Source organism: Phyllostomus hastatus, unplaced genomic scaffold (assembly GCF_019186645.2).
Source record: "Phyllostomus hastatus isolate PE091 unplaced genomic scaffold, TTU_PhHast_1.1 phas_contig_17, whole genome shotgun sequence".
Taxonomy (NCBI): Eukaryota; Metazoa; Chordata; class Mammalia; order Chiroptera; family Phyllostomidae; genus Phyllostomus; species Phyllostomus hastatus.
This window is the reverse complement of record NW_025333664.1, coordinates 10,581,727-10,601,120: the sequence shown is the minus strand read 5'-3', so window position 1 is coordinate 10,601,120 and position 19,394 is coordinate 10,581,727. Positions and strand designations below refer to the sequence as shown.

General features: G+C 56.6%; 1 protein-coding gene across 3 annotated transcripts; it reads left to right on the top strand.

Annotated features, from left to right (window-relative positions):
* The first annotated feature begins 1,144 nt into the window (after positions 1-1,144).
* On the top strand, positions 1,145-11,383 carry CD40 (CD40 molecule). Of its 3 annotated transcripts, none has more exons than XM_045833012.1 (9): positions 1,145-1,268; positions 4,203-4,281; positions 4,620-4,745; positions 5,011-5,157; positions 5,559-5,652; positions 8,269-8,330; positions 9,703-9,801; positions 9,915-9,943; positions 10,466-11,383. In XM_045833012.1, the coding sequence occupies exons 1-9, from the start codon at positions 1,221-1,223 to the stop codon at positions 10,622-10,624; spliced, it is 843 nt and encodes a 280-aa protein (XP_045688968.1). In that variant the 5' UTR covers positions 1,145-1,220; the 3' UTR covers positions 10,625-11,383. The 3 variants fall into 3 exon arrangements, with proteins under 3 accessions (XP_045688968.1, XP_045688970.1, XP_045688969.1); XM_045833014.1 differs by having other exon boundaries at positions 1,186-1,268; positions 9,703-9,789; XM_045833013.1 differs by lacking the exon at positions 1,145-1,268 and adding an exon at positions 2,372-2,801.
* The last annotated feature ends 8,011 nt before the right edge of the window (positions 11,384-19,394 follow it).

Below are 19,394 nucleotides of genomic sequence, written 5' to 3'. Positions count from 1 at the left end.
CCGAATAAGTGAGAATGTCGGGACAGCCCAAGCGAATGACGATGAGCCTCTGAATTCGGGTAGCAGCAGAGGTGATGAAAAAGAGGGGATGGATTCCAGAGGTGGCCCTTTGCATCAGAAGCCAGGAGGGTGGGGTGAGCAGCCCCCTCCTCTTCCACCCCCCTCCCCAGCCCTGCACACCTTGGCCTTTTGGCTTAGTGCAGAAATGCAGAGCTTGGAGGGTAATCAACCCAACCACGGTGTAGCTCAAATTCTTCACGTTTCATTGGGGGAAAATTGCAGCCAAGGGATTTCTGCCCATCAGAGGCAGAGCCTGGACGGGACCTCAGGGGCCCAGGTGTTGGCCATGTGCTGCAGGGCAGAGAACGCTAACACTGGTTCGGGAAAGGCTTGGAGGGCCAGAACCTGGGAAAGGCAGGTACAAGGGTGTGTGCGTTCCCGCAGTTCTCGAGAGGGCCTGAGTCTCCTACGATTCGCAAGGGGCCCTAAGATATAAACACTTAGAGCAAAAGGCTGTCTGCTCTATGTGCGTAGTGACGGGTGGAAGCTGGTATGGAATAGAATCTGGCGGGGCGGGGGGCGTGGCGCACGGATGCGTGGGTGCATGGATGGATGGAGGCGAGGCTGGGACGCTGTGCTCTCAGGAGGGAATTTCCTTTGAAAGAGAGAGAAACTCAGTTGGGAAATTGGCCTTTTCCCCCTAGCCCAGCTGTGGCTTTCCCGTTTTCTGGGACGCGGGGAACTTTCTCAGGCCTCTCCACTTTCGATGGGGACGCTTTCGGTTCTGCTGGGATTCCCGTAGGCGGCGGGGGAGAACCGTGGGCATCCCTGCGGTGTCTTCCCAGCACCCGTGGGGATCGTTCTTCCCTTCCTTCGCCATCCACCCCCTTCCCCGGGAAGCCGGCTGGTTCCTTCCTCTCTTCAGACTGGCCTTTGTAGTTCCAGAGGCTACGGAGGAAAAGCTCGTCCAGGGAACCTTACCCTTCTTTGCCGGCGCGGCGCGTCCTTAAACTCAGCTGGAGAATTAGGACTCCTGGGAACGTCCCGGGGGAATCCCTGGCTGCTGGTGGCCCGGAACTCCGCCCACCCCAGCGGCGCTGGCCGCGATTGGCCACCGAAGACCACACCCCTTTAATGGGCGTGGCCGGGGGCTGGAGCCTGGGAGTTACTAGCGACCCGGTCCGCGGCGCAGCTCCCCTTCGCCCGCTTCTTCCCTCGCCATGGTTCTCCCTCGGCAGTGTCTCCTCGTGGGCTTCTTGTTGACCGCCGTGAGTTGAGTTTCTGCTCCGACCCGACGGGGGAACTTGGGATTTGAGAGAGGGGAGTGGGAAGGGAAGCAGTATTTGGGGAAAGGGACCTTTCTAGCTTGGTTTTGCTGGGGACAGAAGCGGTGGGTAGACGCTGGGTAAGGCACCCTGGGGTCCCGGCTGAAGGAGGTGGGCTGCCTCTCTCTCCTCCCAGGCTGGGGTTCCAGGTAGCCCACAGAGGGTGCGAAGTGGGGACACCGTGGGAACAGTGCCTGGACAGCGTGGACCGGGTTGGGGTTCGGGGAGCCTCAAAGCTTCATCTGGCCACAAGGCTGGCGCCTGGGTTTGCCTCCGAGGCCCGCCGAGGAGAAGTGGGAAAGGAGGCGGGACAAGGGAAGCGGCGGGTCTGGCTTGTTTCCTGTCCCTTAGCCCTGTGGACAGATGCCAGCCTCTGAGAGTGTTATCTCCTTGCTAGCAGGGGCTGCCTTCTTCCAGGGCATCTTGTGGGAATAAGGCGTGTGCAACCTAGCAGGAGTACTCGAGGCTGCATGGCTCTGCGTCCTGAATTTAAGACGCCGTGGGGGGCCTCTGGGCCAGATGAATAGTTCGTGGGACCCAAGAAAGGGTTTCTCCCGGCATCATCAGAAGGCTCAGAGATGCCCAGTCACGCATGTCTCCGGGATTTTCAGAAGCCCACACTTGTCTCACTTTTTGTTTAAATGTATTTTTGTAGTTCCTCATTCTGGAGGCTGGGAATCCCCCCCAAGTACCTTACCACCTCATTCCAAACCATCTGGTGACCCCCTGCTTTCAAGGGCTGTGGTTTCTGGTGTGAAGTCTGAGCCGGAGTCACCTATGGAGTAGATAGCGAGGGAAGAGAACCAGTCTGTGGGGAAGCTACTTGAATCCCAGAACTTTCAGTTTCACTCTAAGCAGTGACTCTTAGGGAGAAGGGAGGCAGGACGGGGGTGGAGCCGGAAAGAGGAGCATTCTTGTAGGAGTGGGTGAAGGAAGAGCTAGGGATTTGGGCTTTTCAAGAGCATGCTCACATTTTGGGCTCCAGGTAGGACTGGGCTGTGGCAACAACAGCAGAAGCTCTTGATTGAGAGCTTCCTGTTTTTCAGGCCCTGAGGAGAACACTTTCCAGGGATTCTCCGTCTGATGTCCTTTAACTCCCCATTATACAGATAAGCAAACTGAGTCCCAGAGAGAGGCAATGTCTTGCCTAAAATTCTCATAGCTAGGTGGAACCTGGGTATGAATGTACATCTGCCTGGCTCCTGAGCCTGCCTCTCGGATGGTGAGAGTCTCCGAGCCTCGGCGTTGAACTCCTTTGTCTCAGAAGGACCGGAGCCATGGCGTGGGAACTGGGGAGCGACAAACCTTCAGAGGAGCAGCTACATTTCCCCTGTGTTTGAAGATGGCCGAAAGGGCTTTCGCTGCTCCGGAAGTGTGGCAGGGTGGTCTTCGGGGCTGCAGGAAGGACAGTCACAGGATGAATGCCGCGATGTGATGATGGGGCAGCAGCCCTTTCCACTTCCTTCCCCATTTGGGGTAAGATGCGTTCTGTGGGCCATGGCTGAGTGAGGGCCACCGATGAGCTAGTTAATCAGGTGCAGGGCATCCAAGCAGGTACTGGTGCACGTCTCGACATTAAAACTGCCATTTGATGTTCTAGACACCGTGCCAGGCCACAGATGTACATTCTTTCTCATCTTCACACCCTGACCCTGTGGGGCAGGTATTATCACTCCCCTCTGAGAGATGAGGAAACTGAAACTAAGAGAAACAACATAACTAGTAAGAGTTACAAAGTCAAGATTGGAGCCTTAAGCTGTTTGTCTCTCAAACCTGTGCTCCTTTCACTGGCTGTTCCCCAAATGTGGGATGATTGTGGGGGGCACACGCATACAGAGCTAACCAACGGAGATTCACGTTACAGTTCTGTTTAAAATCTTGGTTTTTATTCAAGGAAGAAGTCTCTGGAGCTAGAGCATATTTTATACCTCTCAAGCGCTTACTACTTCTCCTTTCACAACAAAAATTAAGAGCAGGCCCGGGATGGAGGGCTATTGTCGAGCAAAGCAACCAGTTGGGGTTTCATAACACTGTTTTATTTCTGCTGAGTTTATTTTTAGGGTTACCTTTTATTTATGAGAAGTGAGACTGGCTCTCCTCTCATGGCCATGATACAAGGGTTACATTTACATGGAAAAGAAATGGATTTAACTTCATGAGAAGTAATGAGGAGCAGGGGTGGTACCTGGATGTAGTAAAAACTGCGGGTGCGACCCAAGTTGATGGAGAGGGGGAGAATGTTGAGACCTGAATTCTCACTTGGCTTCTCTCACGGTGAAACCCCGGTCAAGTGCCCCGGCCTCCCCTGCCCTGAGTCCCACCATTTGTAAAGTGAAAGCGTTGGTTTGAGCTTCCTCGCTTCACCAGTTTCCTGGTGTCTCCTGAGGGAGGGGCTGGAGGGAGAAAACAGGTTGAGGCTTGGAGCAGGGAAGGGCTGGGGAGCGGAAGAGGAGAAGGAAGAGACCAGGTGCTAAGTATAGCCCCCACCGGGACTGGGACCAGCTGAGTCAGCCAGCCTCTGGACGCCGGGGTGAGGGGAGGGGACTGGGGTCCTCGTGTGCTTTTGAATCTTTGTGAAGAGGAAAGACTCACGAGTCCAGCCGCAAGGAAGACCAGTGTCGTTCAGAGACTGGTAGGGGGTTCCAGGACAGCCGCTTTCTAAAGTACCAGAATGATTCTCTGGGTGCTTTTCCAATCACATCAGCTGGCAGCTGAGTTAAAAAGAAACACACCCAGTAATAGGCAGGCTGTGTTTTTTTTCTGCTTTAGTCTTCCACTCCCATGCTAACCCCCGTCCCGGCCGATTTTTACCTTCCCGCCAAGGAGGCTGCAGCAGAGATTTCAAGATCCCTTCAAATTGCCCAATTCTGTTTTTAGGTCCACTCAGAACCACTCAATGTATGCGGAGAAAACCAATACCTAGTAAACAGTCAGTGCTGTAAAATGTGCCAGCCAGGTGAGATGCCGACCCTCTGGCCCCACGGTGGGACCCCTCCTGCTTTGCTGGCAGATGCATGCCACGTGTCATCTGTAAACTCCAGTTTTAAAGGACCCCTGGGATTTCCCACCCATGCCCTGCTGTCAGAATGTTCTGGGTCCCCTCTCTGCCTGCCCAGGACTAGGGTTCCCATATCTGCCCTGTGCCCCCGCCCCGTACTTGACCGTGAAGCCCGGAAGGGTCTGAGACTGTCAATTTTGAATCCTCTGCCCTAAAGCCCCGCCTGATCAGTTTCTGGCGCTGGTCTGACTCACCGGGTTGGCTGGAGCAGCCTCATTTCCTGATGCTTTTTCCAGGAGAGAAAGTGGTCCAGGACTGCACGGACACCACAGAAACGACGTGCCACCCTTGCGGACCAGGCGAATTCCTGGAGACCTCGAACAACGAGAGATACTGTCATCCGCACAGATACTGTGACCCCAGTGCGTGGGCTGCTGGGGCAGGGGAGCTCGGGAGCTAGGCTGATATTCTTGAGGGTGCAGCCATTCTGTTTTGTTTTGTTTTTTTAATAGCTAGGGTCTGTTTTGATTGGCTGGCGTCTAGGTTGTACTTACGTTGTTCCGTAAGTTGATAGCCATCCCTGCTTGGAAGAGGGTCTAAGCAAAAAGCAGAGCAGGAAATGTGAGGAGGGGGGCCCTGAGTGTGGCCAGCAAGGGGTTCCCATCCTTCCTGCCCATCTCTGCACAGACTTAGGACTCCGGACCCAGACGGAGGGCACCGGGAAAACCGACAGGATTTGCACGTGTAATGAAGGCCAGCACTGTGTCAATGACAACTGCGACAGCTGCGCCCCGCACAGCTCCTGCCCCCCTGGCTTTGGGGTCAAGCAGATCGGTAGGTGGCCTGTCTGGGAACCAGCTGTAGAGGCCTATGAGAGAGGAGCCGAGGGCCAAAGGCAAGGGGTTGGGCCACGGGCGCCCTTGAGAGGTAATTCCCTCCAGCCCCAGCTGTGGAGGGGATGCGGACTCCAGCCTACATACATCCGTGTGTCCCCCAGAGGGAGCAGGAAACGAACCTTTCTCATTCTGCCTCCTGCCGTGGTATCTGCCTCGGGAGGGTCAAGGGCCGTGGGAGAACCCTTCCCAGGGGCTGGGGCAGTGGGGGCAGGCTGCGCGCTAGGGGAAGGAGGGGGATCTTACAGCAGGAAGATCTTCCCGACCTGCCTGTCCGTGGGTTCTCTGGAGAGCCCAACCGCTGGTCCAGGGTGATGATTACTGCTTCCTTCTCGCCCCCAGCCACACAAGTTTCTGATACCGTCTGCGAACCCTGCCCAGTCGGTTTCTTCTCCAATGTGTCATCTGCTTTTGAGAAATGTCATCCTTGGGCAAGGTAGGAGAACTCATCCCTTGTGTTGCCTGCCCCCAGAGGGCGATGGGGTCCGCTTCCATTGTATCCCCGGCCCCCCGCCCCCCAGCCCCAGCTCCCCATGTCCACACACACTCACGCGTGTGTAAAACATCTGACTTCGGGGACAGCCAGCCAGACGGGCACTTCTCGGCATTTTCTTGTCCGCTCTCTCTCGGTGGTAATGGACACCGTCGATCTCTCTGTCTTTCCTGAAACCCTCGTGTCTTGGGCACGTTGTGACACCTCTCCTGCTTTCCTTCTACCCTCCCGTGCTCCTCCGTCTCCTCCATAACTGTTTCTCCTAGGTCTTTGTTCTGCTGTACGCTCAACCCCTTTGCTGCCTCCCCTGGACCGCCTCACCCCTATCCCTGGCTCCAAGCTACCATCCCTCCCAGAGGATTCTCAACCAACATCGCTTGTCTAGATTCGTCTCCTGGGTCCCGGACTGGACTGTCACCGAGGGGGACACTTCCATGCAGGCGACCCACAGGCACCAGATGGGCTCACCTTCCTGCTCCTCTCGCCCGCTGTGCCTCTGGGCACTTGTCCTCTGGTCCCCCACCTCACCTCCACCCCCAAATCAGTCACCGGGTCCTGTCCGCCGTGCCTTCTAGATGTCTGGGGACTCCTCCTTCCCACCGTCTCAGTGTTGCCACTTCAGCTCTGGCCTCCGCACCTCGATCTGGGCGATGCCTCAGCCTCCTCACTGAGGTCCCCGCCTCTAGTCTTTGCCCGTCAGCCGGGTCTCCGGGTGCGTGCCAAAGCAAGTTGTCTGCAGTTCATTTTGGGTCGCAGCCCTCCCTGCTGAACATCCTTCACGGCTCTCCGGGCCTTCGGGACGAAACCCACGCTCTTTTTGCGTGGCTCCGACCTTCTGGCTCCGTTTCCTGACCCCTCCCCACGCCCTGCTCCTCGGCAACCCCCTCAGCACCCCACCCGTCTCTTCCATCAGACTCTTCGCCGGGGATGCCCTTTAACGCACGCCCCATTGACTGTTCACATTTAGCTCTAAAAAGCGGGTAAGACAAGCACACGAGACAGCAGGCACACAAGGATCTACAGTAATTCATCTCCTCTCCACCCCCGTCCCTCCGCCACCCACTTCTCCCCGGAGGCAGACACGCCATTCCTTGTATGCTTTTCCGGAGACACACACACACACACACACACATGTGCACGTGCAAACACCCATTGTCTACACAAGTCACAGCATGTCATATATCCTTTGTTGTTTACCACAAATTCCTTAAATTTAAAGACTTGTTTTTATTTCCCCTTCCACTGATGCAGCCCTCATGCCTAGAACAGTGTCCGGAACATAGTAGGTGCTCAATAAATTGTTACTGATAAATGTGGACTGCTGCCTGGCGGCAGGCTGGGGCAGCAGGATCAGAGCACTGGGTTCCGACCGCACTGTGGCCCAGAAAGCGTATGGCCCCGTGCAGGCGTGGGGCCCTCCTCCCTCTGAGCCTCGTCTGGAAAACGGAATGACCCTTGTCTCATGAGGCTTGAGGGGAAGGCGTGTGGCCATGTTTTGTGAGCTTGTAAGCACTCTTCTCGTGTGTGACTCTGCTCACGTGTGTGTTCTCTTGGAAGCTTCTCTCTCTTTCCCCCATTTCAGATGTTTTTCCCTGTGGTGTCCTTCTCTGACCGTTCCTCGCCAGTCCTCCTGGGACCGCGTTGGGCTGGGTCTTCTCACATCTGGACTCTTGCAAAGGCCTCTGGCTGGCCGCTTTCCTGTAATTTATCCTCCTGTGAGCTCTTTGGCCAACGGAGTCCTCGCACTATTTAGACATCTGACTGGATACGGGTGCGACTCACCAGCTGAATCCAGTCAAAAGCTTCGTGGCTGACTATCAGTGATCTGGTTCTAAAAACCCAACTTTCCATGGTTCCCCGATGCCACCCGGCACGTCACCCCCCAATCTCTGTATCACACTGTCCTGCTTCGCAGGCATGGGCCCCTGCTCTGAAGTTTACATTCTTCAGGGCCCACTCGGACCCAGCTTCCCCAGGGAGGTCTTTCTGGATGTCCCTTAAGCCAGAGGTTCTCAACTGAGAAATTTTGCCCCCCAGGGGACATATGACAATGTCTGGAGACCACACCGGGAAGGGGGATGCCACTGATACCTAGTGGGCGGAGGCCAGGGCTGCTGCTAGACATCCCACAGTGCACAGGACAGTCCCCACAACAGCGAGTCATGTGGCCCAGAGCGTCAGTGGTGCCGAGGTTGAGAAGCCCTGCCTCAAACCGGACGGATCACTCCTCCATTCCCGCTATTGTGGATTTCCTCTCTTCTCGGAGCAATTCCCAGTCTCCTGAGCCTATATCACAACGCTTGGCGCTCATTAGAGACTCTCCTATTGTCACCCCTTCAAGATGTGCATAAGCTTTTCCCTGCACTCACGAGTTCCAGGAGCACAGAGCTGGCATCATAACGAGCACGGGAGGGTGCATATAATACGTGCTCAGTGAACCTGGGCTTGGTGGTGGCTGATGGTCTCTCCCTCTGGGGCTGGAAATCTTATGGCCGGGGAAGCTTAATGTCTCTCTCTCTCTCTCTCTCTCTCTCTCTGTGCACATGCGTGTGAACACAGCTGTGAGATGCAAGGCCTGGTGGTGCGGCGCGCAGGGACTAACAAGACCAATGTCCTCTGCGGTGAGTCCGGGGGAATGAGTCCCGGCAACAGGCTGGGAAGGGAGGGAACTGAAGGGGGAGACTGAGGCACACAGACACAGTGGGTGGGAGGGGCAGCGAGAGGAGGAGGCAGTTTGGAGTTGTGGCGTCTCAGCTCTGCCACTTACGGGCGTGGCCTGGGCAAACCATCTCCCCTCTGCAGCCTCAGCTTCTTCGTCTGTACAGTGGGTGACCACAGCACCTCCCTTAGGAGGCTGGTGCAAGCACGCGGCACGGGCTCCTGCACTTTGAAGGTGCTCCGGCAAAGCTCTTCTGCCCGCCTGCCCCTCAAGGCCCAGCATGGGATGGCACGGTGTCCTTTCGGGGCCTCAGCTCTGATGTCCCAGCGAGGAGGCTGGGCTGCTACGGGCACAGGTCACAGACTCGAGTAACGACAGGGCCTAGGCAGGTCGAGTTAATGAGCAAAAAAAGGTCAGGTAAGAAAAACACGCTCTCTTTGCTTTTTCTTAACATTCGTTTTCCTTTTGGCACGGCTGGGGCTGGAGCCAGGCCCTTGCCTCGGGCACCTGTTTAAAGGGGTGCCAGGAAAAAGCAGAATCGAGATAACATCTCGAGGCAACATTTTAAAAAGAATCCAAGTGGATGCAAAAATAACCCGTCACGAACACAACATTTTAACTCAAGACGTGATCCAGCCCCGCATTCGCCCCGCCCCGCCTAACCCGCCTCAGCCTGACCCAGGCCCTGGGTCCAAGGACACTTTATTTGAAAAACATGCAGCCAGCCTGCAGGCCGTAATGGGATGATTTCATTGTTCCGAGCATCACATTCCAGTGTGACTTATCTTGATTACTGAGTTTTTTTGGCGCCCCCTTAAGTTTTGTCCCGGGTGTATGCCTTACCCCAGCCCCCTGCCTTGTCTCTCGGTCTTTCTTTTGTCTTCCCCTTTGGAGTGGAGACTTGGGTACAAGACATACGTGAATGTCCCCTCCATTCTCCTATAACAAAGGCGGCAGTGCAGATGTAAATGATGCTGGACCTCAGGACCGGGCAGAGGGGGGCGGGGAGGGCTGGGGAGCGTGGTGAGCGGTGCGGAGTTCCGGCCTGTGAAGTCCAGGGCTGCGGGCCCACTGGGGCTGCATCTTGCACATTTCTCAGAAATCAGACATCTACATTTCCAATAGGCAATCTCCCCAAATGAGAATGTTGAAAGATTTAAAAGAGCGTGCTGGCTACACTAAAGACATCTGCCGGCCACATTGTACCAGGGCCCCCTGTTTGAAACGTCTGACGTCGATGCGCTCAGACGCGGAAGGATTTTAGAGTCTGGTTAAGGTGCAGCGGCTTTGGGCAGCGGGGGTGCGAGCCGTCGCTGAAGCCGAGATTTCTTCAGATTCCCAGGACCGGATGAGAGCCCTGCTGGTGGTCCCCGTCCTCATGGCGGTCCTGCTCACCGTCCTGCTGGTGTGCGCCTGCATCAGTGAGTCCCCAGGTGGGAGGCGGTGAGGGAGGCGGGCAGGGAGGAGGAGAAGGTAGAGTGGACCTGGCTGCCTGTCTCCTGATCTAGTCTCCCTGACGCCCCATCGCTTTTCTTTTTCTCTCTAGAAAGGGTGGCTGAGGAGGCAAACCCCAAGGTAGGTCACCCCTGGAAACCGCCTCTGAGTTTTGGCAAACTGGACAGAAGACAGACTCATTGTTTCCTGTATGGCAGTAACACTGATTCGGGGCCTGCCCTGTGGTCAGTGTGGCGGCCACAGAACTGGCCACGTTCCCCCCCCCCCCACCCCGTGCTCCAGGGCTCCTCCCGCCAACCCCCTCCGTGCCGACCTTTAGCACCCTCAGAGCTCACCTCTCCACAGAGCTGTCCAGGTGCCACTGTCCATGTTAATGGTGTCATTTGCTGTTCTTTCCCAGCATTCAGTGTGTGGGGTACCACTTTGGGGTCTTGGTACAGGAGCCCTGGGCCAGACTGTAGGGGCAGCTCCTTGAACCCACTGGAAGCTTCTTGACACCCTCAGTGTGGCCAGCAGGGGGCAGGAGGCGCCCATGGAATCAGCCCTGATGTGGGAAAGGGGAAGGGGCTTGGGAAGGACCCCTTGGAGGGAAGGGCTCCTTAGAAGTGTTACTGAGGGTAACCTCATCTTGTGACTCACCAGGTCTTCCATCCTAAGGGCAGAGGGCAAGATCCCGTGGAGATGGATGAATTTCCTGGCCCCCTCCCCAACCACCCGGTGCAGGAGACCTTGCATGGGTGCCAGCCGGTCACGCAGGAGGATGGCAAAGAGAGCCGCATCTCGGTGCAGGAGAGACTGTGAGGCTGTGTGTGCGCAGGAGCACGGCAGCCTGGACGAACACGCACGTGGCCGCAGAGCCTGGAGCCGCAGACGAGACGGCGTGAGGGCCCGAGGCCGGCAGTCGGCACAGCCTCCTCCGCCTGCACCGCTGTGGCTCAGAAACACTCACCTCGGGAGAGGAGCCTCCCACTCCAGCCTGGAGCCTATTCCATCTCCCAGCTTGCTTTTAAAGACGGAGACAAAACTTTTTCGGGGGGTAGGGGGGCAGCCAAATAGTGATATCATCCAACCCTCCAAGCCAGCAGGCCAGTGCCAGTGGTGGTTTCTCTGAGCCCGAGGGACATCTACATGCATGTCATTACAGTGCTGGTTGTGACAGCGAACCAACGGAAGCCACTTAGCTGTCCATCGACAGGGGACTGGTTAAATAAAACTGTAATGTATTTATGCGACAGGATCTCAAAAACACTGTCATGGGGGGAAACAAAAAGCAAGCTGCAGAATGATGGGCACAAAAAATTTTCTTTAAAGCACATAGCCACAGATGATATGATCTGCCATCACCTACGGGTGTGTGTAGAAACATGCACGCACGTGTGTAAGTATAGCCTGGGTTCTGCAAGGATACACGGAAGGTGCACAGCTGGATGGGGCAGAGGCTCTGGGGGAGGGCTGGCGAAAGAAGACTTTCCCATAAGGCCTCATTTCTTCCACCCCGAAAGGAGAGTGGATTCACATAACTGCTTATGTAATTAAAAAGTCATCCGGCACGTACAAAGAGAAGCGGGGGTGCACATGCTGGGTGACACGAGCTGCTTGCTTTGCTGTCAGTTCGCAGAAGTAGGGCGCTTTCAGAGGGTAAATAAGAGTGCCCCCGGCTGTCACCCTCTGTGTGCGCTCACACGTGGCACCGTGTTTGCAAAGGGTTCTCTGCATTTCATTCATGTTCACCAAAACAGCCTCGGGGGCAGGCGGGGCCCGCACCCCTCCCTCTTTAACAGAAGTGGCAACAGGCCCAGAGAGGTGCGGAGACCTGCCTGTGGTCACACAGCAGTTCATCGTCGCAGTGCCACTCAGGGCTCCCCGCTCCTGGTCCTGCACTGCTTCTCCTAGACCTCCTGGTCCCTGGAACCCAAATCTGTAGCTCCTTCCCGAGAAGTTCTGGGGCCTCCCACCTCCTCCTGACCTCCCAACTGCTCCGGGAGCTGCTGCTTCTCGGTCAGATGGCACCCCCTTCCCCCCAGCAGTATCTTAGGATAAAAATAACCATCCTGTTCTCCTTTCTTGCTGTGCCAACTGAGGGGGCGCCTAGCCAGGAGGAGCAGCAGATGGAGTAGGAGCAGAGGGGAAGGGAGGGGAGGGGAGGAAGGTTTTAGGACAAGGGGAGAAGGAAGAGGCATGCGAAGACCCGGCATGAAGATTCGGATTCCTCGCGTGGATGAAGCCAGGCTGGTTTAACCCAGGGATCTCAGCCCCTCCCCTCACTCCCCACGAGAAGCTGCTTTGGGCTTCCCCGATGTGTCCCCTCGACTGGAGGGGGGAGGGCAGAGAGGGCTTGTCCCCAGTGGAGGCTGTGAGGACAGTTGGGAGTCGAGAGAGGTGCACCTGGCTTGGCAGGCTTCCCGGGAGAGCTCCGAGAACCATTTGGAGGCACCAGGTGGAGATATTTAGTTTAGAAAGTGGAGCAAAGTGGTGGTGAGGTGGGGTGGGGAGGGGAGGGGAGGGGCACCGGAGGACCTCACCCTCATCCCCTACCAAGAGCCCAAGTGCTGGCGTTACTCACCTCTGCGCATGGCAGTACGGTGGCAAGGGACCAAAGACCCACCCCTCTGCTACCTATCGTCTGTGGGTCACTTTTCATCTTTTATCGGCTCCATTTCCTCATCTGGAGAATGGAGACAGTGCCCGTGGCAGCTGCTGTGGGTGCCTCCTTGGTCTTCCCTCGGGTCAGGGGCTCTCCATCTTGAGCATGGATCAGAACCAGCAGAAAGACAGATTGCTGGGTCCCACGGCCAGTGTTTCTGACCACATGGGGCTGGGATAGTGCTCAAGAATGTGCATTTCTAACTAGTTTCCCAGGGGATGCTGCTGCTGGTGCAGGGACCGCACTCTGAGAACTATCACCCTTGACAATTAGATTTCTAGATAACAGTTGGTTTCCTATTGCGAGCACTCGGGATCACTTTCCTCTGGTCTCCCTGGTCTTGAAAACATGCTTGGTCCAGGTGTGGGGCAGGTAAGCTATACCTGAGGGAGTTAATCACCTGGAACACTCTCAACCAGCTGGGACTGAAAGTCGGAGGGTAAGCGGCCCAGCCTCCTTGCCTGTGGGAGGGACAAATCTGAAGACCAGTCTGTACCGTCTCCTGGGTTCCCGAGAGCGGTCAGCCCCAGCGGGCCCTCTGCATTGGCCCCCTTCCCTTCCCTAGCTCACTCCCCGCACCCTCCAGTGGTGCTTCCCAAGTTCAACTCCCCCCACCCTCCAGTGGTGCTTCCCAAGTTCAACTCCTGAATAAACTGCCTGCATTCCTTCCTTGTCTCAGAGTCTGCTCCTGGGAGAAATCCCCCTAAGAGCCAGCAGAGCTCAAGCATACTAAAGTACACTTTTGGCCCCGGCTGGTGTGACTCAGTGGATTGAGTGCCCGCCTGTGAAACAAAGGGTTGCTGGTTCGATTCCCAGTCAGGGTACATGCCTGGGTTGTAGGCCAGGTCCCCAGTAGGGGACACGCAAGAGGCAACCACACATTGATGTTTCTCTCCTTCTCTTTCTCCCTCTCTTCCCTTCTGTCTAAAAATAAATAAATAAAATCTTTAAAAAGAAAGAAAGTATGCGTTTGTACAGCAGCCCCCCCTTATCTGTGGTTTTGCTTTCAGTTATCTGGAGTTACAGGCTGTCTGGAAATTTTCAGTAGAAAGTTACAGAAATAAACAATTCATAAGTTTTAAATTGCACGCTGTTCCAGGCACCTGGAGGAAATCTTGTGCTGTCTGCTTCATGCCACCGGGGATGTGAATCACCCCTTTGTCCAGCGTGGTCACACTGTGAGTCACCTAACAGATGACAGTACCTGTCTCTGTTATCAGGGCGGCTATCAGAGCAAGACAGGCCACACTCCCAGAACCTGGATCACGGTGGATGGCTACAGTCACTCTATTTCGTCACTAGTGCCGTTAATCTCTTACTGCGCCTACCATACAAATGAAACTTCATCATAGGGATGCATGTGCCAAGTAGAAAAAAACTTAGTGTAAGTTGGGTTCAGTACTCCCCATGGTTTCAGGCTTTCTCTAGGGGTCTTGTAAGGGATCCTCAGTGGCTCAGGGGGTCTGCTGTATATCTTCAGGCCCCAGACAAAGGGGCGGGGCTGTCCTTTGTGCCCGCAGCGGCCGGTTCTGCCTTCTAAGTGGAGCTCATCCAGGAGCTTGTGGCCTTGGACAATTGCTCTCAGGTTCTGGGCCCTTTAAGCCCCAGCTGTGTGGCGAAGGGCTGGGGCCCTAGGAGTTCTAAGGCTCCTGCCCACGCTGCAAGTAAGTGAAGAGGACCCAAACTTTGGGCGTCTCTGGGCCACACTGGAGGAAGCAGGCTTGTCTTGGGCCACACATGAAATACACAAACACTAGTGAACACTGATGAACACACAATTTCAAGTAAACTTAGGATTTTGTGTTGGGCCGCATTCACAGACATCCTGGGCGGCCCACAGCGGGACACCCGCCGGAGTCCTCCCTGCCGGTGAGTGGAGGGATGGCTGTGAGGCACATATCGTCCAGAGGGTGGCGCCAACGTAACGTCCGAAGACCCTGGTGGCCGAATTTGAGCGACTCTCACACCACATCCTGCCCTTACTTTGGGGATGAGGCCTTTCCTCCCATGCCCACGGGTCCGAGCCTCCTGCAACACCTATTCTGCAACTACATCCGTTCTGCCTGTCAGGTCTCCACTCTCCACTGCTCCTTCCACTTAACAGCATCGACCGCGTAGCTGCTGCGGCCTCGCCCTGAGCTAGGGCTGTGCACAGTGACACACACGAAGAGACGGAGGGTTCACTTGGCACTGAGCACGGTGCTCAGGACTGTCTGAGCACTGTCTTAGGCCCTAGCACAGCCCGGCACCAGGCATAGCCTCTTATATCGCCCGCTTCACAGATGGGGCTCCAAGGCTAAAAGACTTGCCGCAAGTAAGGCCTGAGGAATGAGAGCTGGGGTTTGGACCTAACTGGGTGGACCTGTCAGGGCCTGTGGTTTGTACCCATTTAGCGAGAAGAGAAACAGGTGCACGGTGACAGGCCTTTGAAAGGCAGCGTGACTGCCCGGGACAGGGGGGAAGCCCAGAGCACGAGCAACTGACCTTTAGGGCGGGGATGCTCTAACACACACACACACACACACACACACACACACACACACACACCCGCTCAGGACAAGTCAGGGCAGCAGGGATGCTGTGTGGAGGGGCTCTGCCCGTCTCGGGGGGATAGCACCTGCCAGTTCTTTCCGATGGTTGCCCTGCAGGAATGAGCATGCCGTAATCCCGGGAATCCAGATTTCCATGTGAAATCGTCCCATATTTAAATGCCTTTAAATGCCACCAATCGCAAAAATTAACAGACTCGGCGAGAGCCCAAGAAAGCATGTCACCGAGGCTTGGAGTGAAGAGAGACTGGGAATGTCATTGTGCCCAACCCTGTTGTTTTATGCATGGGGAAACTGAGGCCCTGCGAGGGCCCAGAGCCCAGACGGGTAACGTGGCTTTGGAGGTGGTCCCCTGGTTCTGTACCCGAGACAGGAGGCTGGAGAGATCCCCCGGGGGCTGCCTGCGCCAGCCTGGTTAGCAGGGGCTGAGGCCCTGGAGCTCTGGGCCTGAGGGAATTGCCTTGGGACGAGGCTCAGCTGTGTGTAGCTTGTTCTCCGACACCCCCCACCCCCGAAGCTCCCCAGGCACGCAGGCACGTACCCTCCCCTCAAGCCTTCAGGGGCCTGCAGCCGATTCCTTGGGCAGCAGAAGTTATTAAAGACTCTTCCCAGAGGGGTTTCTCTCCCCCAGAGTGATCCTGGCGCAGAAAATTACAAACCCACCTGCGGGGGTGGGGAGATACAGTTTTAATTTGTAAAAAAAACAAAACAAAAAAAAAACACATCCTGAGGTACTGGAGTCTGGGGGAAGGAGGAAGCTCATGAGGGGGCCCCCCTGGGACAGACGGTGCTGCTACTGGGGGGCTGGCTCCGGGAGGGGCTCTGCGGGGTGAGCCGGTAGCTTTTGCCCAGACAGATGGGGCCAATGGGTAGGAGACTGGGGGGCACCCCTCTTCTACTTTGCTCCCCACTCCCTGCCCGCTGACACCTCCAGCTGGGCCTTGGGGCCCGCCCGTTGTTCCCTGCCCCCTCCTCCCCCCAGGGCTGCTCCCTGCAGTCCGTGTCCCTCCCCCCACCCCCCACCCGCCCTGTTTTCTGCTCTGCTCCCCGACCAGCTCCCTCTTTCTCTTCTCCCAGCGATTCGTCTCACCTTTGCTCTCCTTTGACCAAGTGTCACTGTTCTGGCTGATTCCGAAAGTCAGGCCTGGCATTGCCCGCCCCACCCAAGCAATCAGCAGGAAAACTCGAGCACCCCCCGCTCACCGCCAGCTACATACGGGTCCTCCCAGACTTGGCGTCTGTGCCAAAAACGTTCTTTGAACTTAGGCTACCAGTGCATCCACTGTTTTGTAAGCAGCCTTCTCGGCTCAGCAGTACACGGCAGACGTCTCCCCACGCCGATAAATATAGATCGACAACATGCTTTTTAATTGCTGCATAGGAGTCCATCGTACGGCTGGGGCCTGATTCATGTCAGGGCTGCATATGGATGGACTTTGAGGTGGCTTCTCTTCTCCCCTCTCCTCCGGAGTCCCTTCCGGCTTCCTTTCCCCTCCTCTGATGTTCCTCTTTCCCTCCACGCCTCCTCTGGCATCTCCCATTTCCTCTCCATCCCTTCCAGCCTCCCCTCCTCCCCAGCCTTCATCCCCATCCCACCGTTGGTTTTCCCTCTCCTGCTCCAACCCGCTCCCTCTGAGCCCCCGGCCCCCTGTGGAGAGGTGGGGGCTGTCGGTGTTCAACACCCACCCCCCTGTGTCAGACATGTGCCATTTCATTAGTGCGCCTGTCCCCCCAAGTGAGGCAGGCAGGAGCCACAGTGGCAGCGAGAGGCCTAATTGAATGTAACTAATTATTCACTCCCTTAAATGGGCCTGGGAGGGACAGAATTACTCACTCTGAACTGGGGAGACAGGGAGCTGGCCGGCTGGCAAACAAATCCCGGGGCCTGCGGAGCTAGCCGTCCTTGGAATACTAATTAGGCAGGAGTGACGCCGGCTGGATAAAATCAGGAACAGAGTTGCCAATCGGTCCCCCTCTGATCCTGGAAACCGGGGCTGGGAGGAGAAATGCATCCTTGTGTGCATGTAATTGGAGGCCCGATCCCACCCGGGCGGGCCCCAGGGAAGTGTGCATGGGGGAGGCGGCAGGGGGGCTGGGGAAATGAAACGCCGGGCCTGTGGCAGAAGGAAGGCAGGGGGCTAATGTTTAATATGGAGAGAAGCAGCAGGGCGCAGCGCCCCGGAGGGAATGCGCCAGGGTCGGGGGTGGATGGCCAGAAACCTCAGTCCCACCTAGAGCCCAGGGGGCCCAGCTGGCTTCCAGGAGGGTCCCCTCTGCTCCAGAGCACTGCCGGCAGCAGGCCCTGTGCTAGAGACCCAGGCCCCCTGGTGTGTTTCTGGTCTGAGATGAGGAAAACCGGGCTCGGGGAGGGGAAGTGATTCATCCAAGACCAGAAGACACCCAGGCTGCGGCTCAGGCCCATCTAGCTACAAAGGTTGAATTCCTTTCCCCTAGGATGCCTCAGGTCCCAGCCTTGACCGGCTGAATGAGTTGCCTGTCCCTGGGGGTGTGACGGGACCAGCCCGGGCATCAGCATTTCTTTCAGAGCTTCCCCAGTGATTCCAGCGTACAGCCAGGACTGGGAAGACTGGTTTGCACCGTCGTTCCCTGTTTGAGTCTCCATTCCTGCTTCTCGTAGTTTGCGACATCCTTTTCTCCGCTTGCTCCTGTCCTCTCGTCCGTCCCATCTGCAGTGACCTCCAAGCTCTAGCCTTGCCTGTGACCTGAATCAGGCTACAGAGAAATGCAGGAAGGTGTATAAATTTGTGTGTGTGTGTGTGTGTGCGTGTTGTGGGCAAGCAATGGACGGTGCCTTCCACTAGGGTGCCAGGTGCCCCTCACACGTTAGCTCATTGGACCCTCACAACAACCCTGGAGGGAATATTAGTTATTCCTGCAGCCGAACAAGGTCAGGATCAGAAAGGGTGAGTAAGAGGCCCAAGGAAACACAGGACGGTCGGTACGCAGTTCCTGGCTCCCCTGGATTGCGAGTTCTCTGCTCTTATCTCCGACGCTGCTTTGATTCTACTAGCGCATCTGTGATCTCCTCTCCAGCAGGTGTTGGTGTGGGCGTGCTACTATGCTGCCTGTGTCTGTGCATGCTTGTTAGATGTGTGTGTGCACGTGTGCGCTCTCCCTCGTGAAAGGGGCTGGCCGTGGCCAAGGCTGTCTCTCCTGCCCAGCACAGTCCCTCCCGGTGACCCGTGAAGGGAGGGAGGAGAGGACACCCACCCCTGCTTCTTGTCCCTTCTTCCCCCAGCCAGCTCTAGTGCCCACCTCCTGGTCGGGGGAAGACGGGTCATCCTGCCAGCCATGTGACAAATAGCCTTCTTGGTGACAAAGGTGGAGAAAGAGCCCTAGGAGTTCAAGGGTTGGGAAGCTCCCCCTCCCCTGTCCCCAGTGGAGGCAGCAGGGAGAGGGAATGGGGGTCACAGTCACCCCCTCCAAGAGCAGGAACCTCCCAGGAGGCTTCCTGGAGGGCCAGCAAATTTACGAGCCCAACCCAGAATCTCCAATCTCCTCGCCAGCCAATCCATCTTTCCGGCGCTAGGGATGAAATGAAATTATGGTGAAATAAACCTGTACAGATGACGGGGGTACTTATGGGGTGGGGCTGTGGGGGTGTGAGTGGCAGAGGAAGCTGGGACTCGGGGGGAAGGGCCATTGCCACTGGCTTTCCTCCCTCGGAGGTCTCCGGCTGGGGGCTGTGTTCCACCTCTGCCTCTGCCTCTCCCTCGAAGCCCCCTGTCTAGACAGCTGGATGCAGGACCCTCCGGCCTGTGGTTGGGTCCTGAGTGCTTCCAGACTCTCGGAGTCAGAGAGAGGGGGACAGGGCAAAGGGAGAAGGGCAGCTGGACCAGGGGGAGTGAAGGGTGGGGTTGGGTCTAGGGTCGGAGGTCAGCAGAGTCAGGGGCAGGATACCCCCCATCTTTAGTTCCTCTCCAGTGACCATGACCAGGAACCAATCAGGAGGGCCCTCAGGGGGGTGGGGTCCTGAAGGCACCCTCCTGGGCTGGGTATAGAGTCTTTAATTCCTGGAATAGAGGAGACAGTTAGCAAAGGGACCGGTGTGGGGGGCTACCTGGAGAGCTTGGGGGAAAACACCACGTATCAACAGGTTGGGAAAGAGCTTGGTATTTTAACACCCTTTAGAGCAGGAATGATGTGTTTCAGCTGAACCACAATCCTGGAGCAGGGTGAGGGGCTGGGGCAGCAGGTCCTAAAGGCCCCGGTGTCCTTCCTCATGCCTTTTGGCCGGCGGTGTCTGGGTCCCCTCCCCAGAGACCCCGCCTGACTAATGGCCTTTCAGCTGGCGAGTCAGGGCACAGGCCCAGTGCCGAAGGGCCCACAGGAGCTCCCGGAGCAGCGCAGTGGCGCG

Excerpts from the sequence above, each read along its gene's own strand:
- CD40 (XM_045833012.1), top strand. The coding sequence starts at position 1,221 with ATGGTTCTCCCTCGGCAGTGTCTCCTCGTGGGCTTCTTGTTGACCGCC. Across the intron at positions 1,269-4,202 it reads TGGGCTTCTTGTTGACCGCC|GTCCACTCAGAACCACTCAA; the intron begins GTGAGTTGAGTT and ends TTCTGTTTTTAG. Across the intron at positions 4,282-4,619 it reads CTGTAAAATGTGCCAGCCAG|GAGAGAAAGTGGTCCAGGAC; the intron begins GTGAGATGCCGA and ends TGCTTTTTCCAG.